General features: G+C 31.9%; 1 protein-coding gene across 1 annotated transcript; it reads right to left on the bottom strand.

Annotated features, from left to right (window-relative positions):
* Window positions 1-2,166: 2,166 nt before the first annotated feature.
* Window positions 2,167-3,676, bottom strand: LOC102588337 (scarecrow-like protein 18). The gene has a single exon (XM_006346000.2). The coding sequence runs from the start codon at window positions 3,654-3,656 to the stop codon at window positions 2,361-2,363; it is 1,296 nt and encodes a 431-aa protein (XP_006346062.1). The 5' UTR covers window positions 3,657-3,676; the 3' UTR covers window positions 2,167-2,360.
* Window positions 3,677-7,005: the final 3,329 nt, after the last annotated feature.

The following is a 7,005-nucleotide window of genomic DNA, read 5'->3' on the forward strand; positions in this document are numbered from 1 at the left end:
CCACCCCAACCATCGGAAATCATTATTTTTTGGTCGATCTAAAAAAAGAATGATATATATATATTCATATTTAGTAGTGTTTGATTTGTCCAAATTTATGTGATATAATTTGGCTAGACACAAAATTTAAAAAAGAAAAAAAGTTTTTTGAAACAAACTTTAGATATTCGTGTCTTCTAAATCGTTGGGGTAAAAGTTTGATTTTTTTTCTAATTAAAGAAAGGTAATACTCATTCTTTTTGAGATGGAATAAAAGAAAGGCGTGTTACATACAAATTGAGACAGAAAGAGCACTAATTTAACTTAAATCTTACTCTCTTAAATTTGTTTGTCTTACTTTCTCTTTAGTACATTGAAAAAGAATCTCTTTTCTTCTTTAGAAACTCTGTTATAATTTTTCACATTACATATTTAAGACCACAATATTAAAAAACATTTTGATACATTTTTTATATATATCAAATCTTTAGTTGAACACCACAAGATTCAAATCTTCGTTTTTATAGTCTATTAAAACCATAAGTACTCCACTTATAGAATTACATCAAATATATTTGTTACGTCTGATCTTTATTTTTTTTCTTAAAATCTGTCCATACTTAATCAAACACCTTCACATAAACTGTAACAACAAAAAATACTTATTCTGAAATCACTATCATCAACACACAACTCACACAAGCAAACAAAGGATTTATGCAGAGAAAAATAGAACCTCTTATTCTTGTTATGATCATGAATTGATAAAAAAAGGTATACAGTAAAGTAAAGTTTCTCTTGCGTGAATTGGTGTCAATACATCAACTATTAGTAACCATCTTATCAACCTGTCAAATACATCACCTACTACTCCCTAGCCATTAAAAATTAAAAAGAAGCCTCTTCCTTCTTTTCACTACTCAACAAAAATTAATACTTCTTTTCTTGCATACCATATACAGTGCTTTTCAGTTTATCATCTCCTCTATGCTTATTGACCTAAAAACCATAAGGATATGTCTAAACTTTACATCAAATCACCACTGATTAGTATGATGAAACAAGGCATGGCTACAACATGGTATAAAGAGAAAATCAGCTCATCATAGATTTTGAAGTTGAAAATTTGAAATTTGAAGTTTTGTTGTGTAACATTTCGTCCAAAAACTTGTTTGACTCCGTTTTTGGAAACTTGAAAATATTTTTGAACATAATTTTTTATCAAACATATATTTGAAGTAAATTTTCATCTAAAATTTATGAAAAAAATGATAGCTTAAAAAGATGTAAATTTAAATTAAAAGAGAGGTGGTCCTAGGGATAAACACTAGACACGATAGAGATCCCATTGTAGGGGGGTGGGGGGCAAAGTGGGTAACAAGAATAACCCTATTTTGACAACTTTGATGGTTTTGTTGAGGGGACAATTGGGCACAATTTAGGGCAATTGATTATGGTCCTATATCAAAGACACAAAACAATAACAACAATTCTCATGCATGTTCAAGAATCTCCTCCTCCCCTTCTTCCATAAAAAAAAAACAAAATCTCATATATATATAAGAAATTTTAGGGGAAGGAAAATAGTAGAATATGGGGTATACAACTCTTATTGATTGATTTCTCAGATGATTAATCAACTATTAGTTATTACTATCTCAAAAAATCATTTTTTTCAACAAAGAAAATGACTTTCTTGTTGGCCCCATATCTTTTTCCAAATGTGACCACTTTCCATTAATACCAGAAATCTTTTGTAAAGTACAATAAGAAAATGCAACAAGATAAAGACTTTGATAAGGAATCATATAATAAAATAAACAAAAAATGTTCTCTATAACTAAAGTACTAAATGAAAAGGTGAAGAATGATTAGCATTATAAAGTGAAAGATAATGAAGCCATCCACCATTACTAATACAAACAAACAATATGGTAGGGTAAATTAACACCTTTAATTGGAATATACATCATTTTCCCACTCCAAAGTGCCACTTACCTAACAATTTGGTAATAACATGAGAATCTTTCATCATCAACAACAACAACAAATAATTAAAAATAAAAATAAGTTGATCAAGATCTTGCATTATACAAAGACTAGTTAACTTAAATACTATATATCATCAACCTAGTCCTCTTATGTTAAAATTTAAAACATTCATATCAATAAGTTAAACAAAACAAACAAAAAAACCCATGAAATTTCAATACCTCAATTCATTGTCCTTCACCATGCAAATTTCTACTACTACAACTTCACTAGAAAATCTTGTTATTTAGGGTTTTCTTTCCCCTATACTTCACGCGTTTTCTTCAGATCCCTCCTAAACTATCAGTAGTCTTAATTACCCTCTGAACTTGGCTATTTGATAGTTTTTCTCAACGCCAAGACGAGATGGAGAAAAGAGGTTGATTTTGCCAACCTAAGAAGAAAGAATTACTCGAAACTCCGAGTTGATAGCCTTCAGAAGGATAATGAAGTCTCAAAAGAAGCTTAGCTTGTGATAATGCAAAAGGGCTTAAAGCAACATTACTAAATCCACAACTCCTCAACATAACTTCCCATGATCTAAACCTTTCATGTCTTTCTTTCCTTTTATCTCCTTCCATCGCCACGATATCAACTATCTCTCTCCCAAACCACACTTGTTCAACTGTCATCCTCTCACGACTACCCGGTGGCAATGTAGCTTCCAATGAATCAAACACAGCTGTATAATAATCCAACGCCTCGATAAATCTTTGTAAAAAAAGAGGATGGTTATGATTTGCTTCCTTCTCCGCGATTGTAACAATTTTAGGGTTCATTGACTTAACCCTATGCAAAAAAATCCTTAATTTTTCGCGGTCTTTTAAAAGGCGGTGGAGATAGAAAACACAGTTGATAGCTAGGGTTTCATCAGGGAGAAGTACAATGGAGGAAATAATAGAAGGATCTTCATCGTGATCGCGGTTATTATTGGCGATATAAAGAGGATGGAATTGAAATCTCAACCCTAATGAGTGAGCAAATTTAGCTAAACGATCACCTGTTCTACGAAGGGTATCAAGGTCATTTCCAGTACCGGTGATTCGAAGAGTAGGAGCAGGGTAACGATCAGCTAGTGCTTGCATTAACGGTGGCCATTGAACCCCGTGATTAATGTCGAAATCAACGATGTGGATTGCTTGATGATTACCGTTAATCGCTTCTAAAATCGCTTGATTAGCGGTTAATTGAGTAAACCTTATAAAAGGGGTAACTTGATTTAGAGAAAGATATGATGATTGAATTAGAGCTAATGATGACGATGGCAACGAAGATGAAGAATCAGTTGGAGTTGTTTCAACAGGTGTCATGAAATGATTGGTGGTTGACGATATATAGCGGTTGAGACGAAGGGAAAGTGCGCGAGTAAACTGATGGACTAACCGTTCAGTTGAATCACCAAAAGGAGAAGAGTTAGTTGATAATATGGTAAGGAGTCTTTTCGCGGCCGAGAAATCGGACCGCGAAATCAACTCCGCACAGCTAATGAGTAGCTGGCGGATTTGAATAGCTGGTGAGGTCGTTGTGGTGGTGGTGGTGATAGTTGTAGTAGTAGCGGTGAATCTACGCCGTTGATGATGATCAGAAGATTCTTCATCATGATGAGGGTGAGATTGAGATGATGAAGAACCAAAGGATCCTAACATATCATTCAAATTTAACAACACTATTTCAGGTGAAAGTGAAAACCCTAGAGAGAGAAAGAATATGCTTATGAAAAGAGAAATAAAAGAGAGAGAGAAGGGAAAAAAAGGGGACCTGGGGGGAAGGACAGAGGGGGTTCAATGATGGAGGAGGGGAAATTTATGGTTTTGGCATCTGAAAAATTATGTTGGTCGCGCTCTTCAAAAATATTGATGTTTTAATTTTTCAAAGTACAGTACTTTTAAAGGATTTAACATACACCATGCTAATATTTTTGAAGAATTCAAATAACATAAGCTAAAACTAACATAGAGTTGGCTTGAGTGGGAAAATGTGAAAATGATAGGAACTATACTCGGGAGGGTCGTTTGATTGGTGGGATAAGATAAATAAGGATATTCCATAGAATTATATTCATCTTGTGATGTCATTTAATTTTTATTATAATAGTAGGATAAGATAATCCTGAAACTAAAATATTACTCACAATTAAACATAAGATAAAATAAGCTTATAAAATATCTCAAAATTATTATTCTTATTCCACTAACCAAAAAACCGTAAAAATATGTGAAACTATGTTACGGAAGAGTAAATTCTGAGTTGTATGATTTTGTGACAGAAGTAATTAATGCTAATTAATAAAGTACAAATAAGGAAATGATTCTTTTAGACAAGGATAATTTGATATGAGGAGATCTAGCAGAATAATTAGTACAACAAAAGCTACTTAAACATTGAAGTTTATAGCAACAAAAACTAAAAAGTAGCTTTTGTTTTTGTACTTAAGATGCCAATTAGGTTGATAATGACTTGATTCTGATAGAATATCCATTTTGTTGACCATATATTATTTGTGGTTTCTCTGTGTGAAACTCCACGTTATTAGTCAGCCGACATATATAATATGCTTCTATATATCTTAATTAATTCTGAACTTTTTTCTAAAAAACTTATAATAAAGACAGCTAAAGGAGAATTGATTATTTTAAATTAGGGCAATACTGTCCAAATATCTCACCAAATAGAAATTTTCTAAAACTACTTTAATTTCAAATATATAATTGTGAATGAAACATAAATTATTTTCGATAAATCTTCGACTTGATAACATGATTGCCAATGAATTATGCCAAACTATTCTATCAAAATATGGTTTTATCAATCTTAGTCTTAATTCAAAAAAATAAAGTCCTATGGATATATATATCCTCTAGTGTTTTTTTTTTTTAAAGAAAATGCAATTTAGAGCGTTGGTTTTCCGTTGCCGATCACATCGAACAAATTCATTTGTGTATCTTGAAGTACAGGACGTGGAGGTTCAATATTGGATAACTCAAGAATAGAGTAAGTTCACTTGAATCGAGTGTTTATTGAAAACAATCTATCTACTGAAAGAAATAAGTTAGTGTATATTTTATGTACCCTCTTCAGACTCTCACTTTATGGGATTTTATTGAGTATGTAGTTATTGCCGTTCAAGAATAGATGAAGTGTGTGTCTCCCAATCTATTAAACCCCAAAAATTAGATTATACGGTATATATTGTCTAAAATCATATTATAATTAGGAGATAACAATGCATTCCTTCAACTTATGTAATACATTTTAACATTTTCCCCTCTTGCACACCCAATGTATGGTTTTTGGTGCGTAAACAAACATAACATGATGGATCGTTCAACATCCGTAATTTCATGATCAATGTATTACTAAAAATCAGGCGAAAACAAAATTTGAACTCCCTTTAATTTGCTATAAGTTGGGTTTCTAAGTTGGAAAGACACGCGCAATTAAATTAGAAATATGTCCAACTCTGATATCATATTAAAATTATATTGAACGTTAATTTATGACTTTTTCACTCGATTCCTTTGTGTGGGAAAGGAAAGGAAAGGAAAGGGAAAAGTTGTCAAAGGACAGTACCACCTAACAACAACAAATACACGCAAAGCCTTAAATATGTCGAAAAACTTTACACACCACACGTAGTATACAATATATTTATATCTATATATATAAAATAATGTAACACTAGCTGAGTAACTGACCCCCCCACCACCACCACCCCACCACCCTACCACTCAACCACCACCACTAAATAAGAATAATATAATTTCCTAGTTTGTCTCTATTTATTTTGCTTGGATACGACTTTAGTGGCTTTCATTTCTCTTTTTGATGATAAGATATATGCAATTGTGGCTGCCTTACCACGTGAGGTTTTGGAACAATCCCAAGCATAGCTATATGCCTTAAGGGGTCGTTTGGTGTGAGGGATAATACCAAATAGTCCCGGGATTAAATTATAGTACCGCTTATTTTGTTGTTTGGTTGGCAAGTTCGGGATAACTTATCCCGGGATTAATAATTAGTACCGGGATAAGTTATCCCTAACCTAGGGTGGTATAGTAATCCCGGGATAACTTATCCCGGGATAAAATAGGTAAATGACAAAAATGTCTCTTTCAACCCTTTTGTTATATCACTTTTTACATTAATGAAGGGCATTTTTGTAAACAAATAAATTGTTCTTAAAATTTATTATTTTGAATACAACAAACCAAACACTCAATAAAAAATAATCCCAACACAACTTATCCCATCATAACTAATCCCAACATAACTTATCCCAACATAACTTATCCCATCATAACTCATTTTCAAACCAAACGACCCCTAAGTGTTTTCATATAGCACCCTATGTAATACTCATATATTCATAAGAAAAAGGATATTCTACTGTTGCCATATTTGTTTGTGTCCACTATTTTTAGGTTAAAATAATATCAGAGAGGGTTGAAAATGAAAAAAAAAATGTTATGTAGAGCGGAGCGAGGTTTTTTCCTATTATTATATTGCAAGCTTTTATCATGATTTTAGATTCAAAAATCTTTTTATTCTATTAAATTTCATGTCAAATCAAATCAGACAAACAAATTGAAGCAAAGGAAGTAATAGAAACTGATATATGTACTCGTGCGATGGGTGGATCATAAAATAAAACCGGAGAGAGGTAATAAAAATAAATATATGTCCCTATATGTGAATCATGTATGACATAGTGCAGATTTTATAATCTTATATATATATTTTTGGATCAGATCTTATTACGTACTAACATTTTCTATAGTATACGTAATTTTATAATTCATCAAGCAATATGCATTGCTTTATAAATTATTACGGCCGACACAGATTCCAATGTCCAAAATATAATTTTATTAATAGAAATTTGGGCATGAGAAATAACGCCAGATAGAATTTTGTCGCCTTTAACACCTAATTCAATAAAAAAATGGTAAATAATTTCCTAATTATGCCATTAGTGGAATAATTGACAAATCCATT

The sequence above is a fragment of the Solanum tuberosum genome, unplaced genomic scaffold (genome assembly GCF_000226075.1).
Source record: "Solanum tuberosum cultivar DM 1-3 516 R44 unplaced genomic scaffold, SolTub_3.0 scf00076, whole genome shotgun sequence".
NCBI classification, from domain to species: Eukaryota; Viridiplantae; Streptophyta; class Magnoliopsida; order Solanales; family Solanaceae; genus Solanum; species Solanum tuberosum.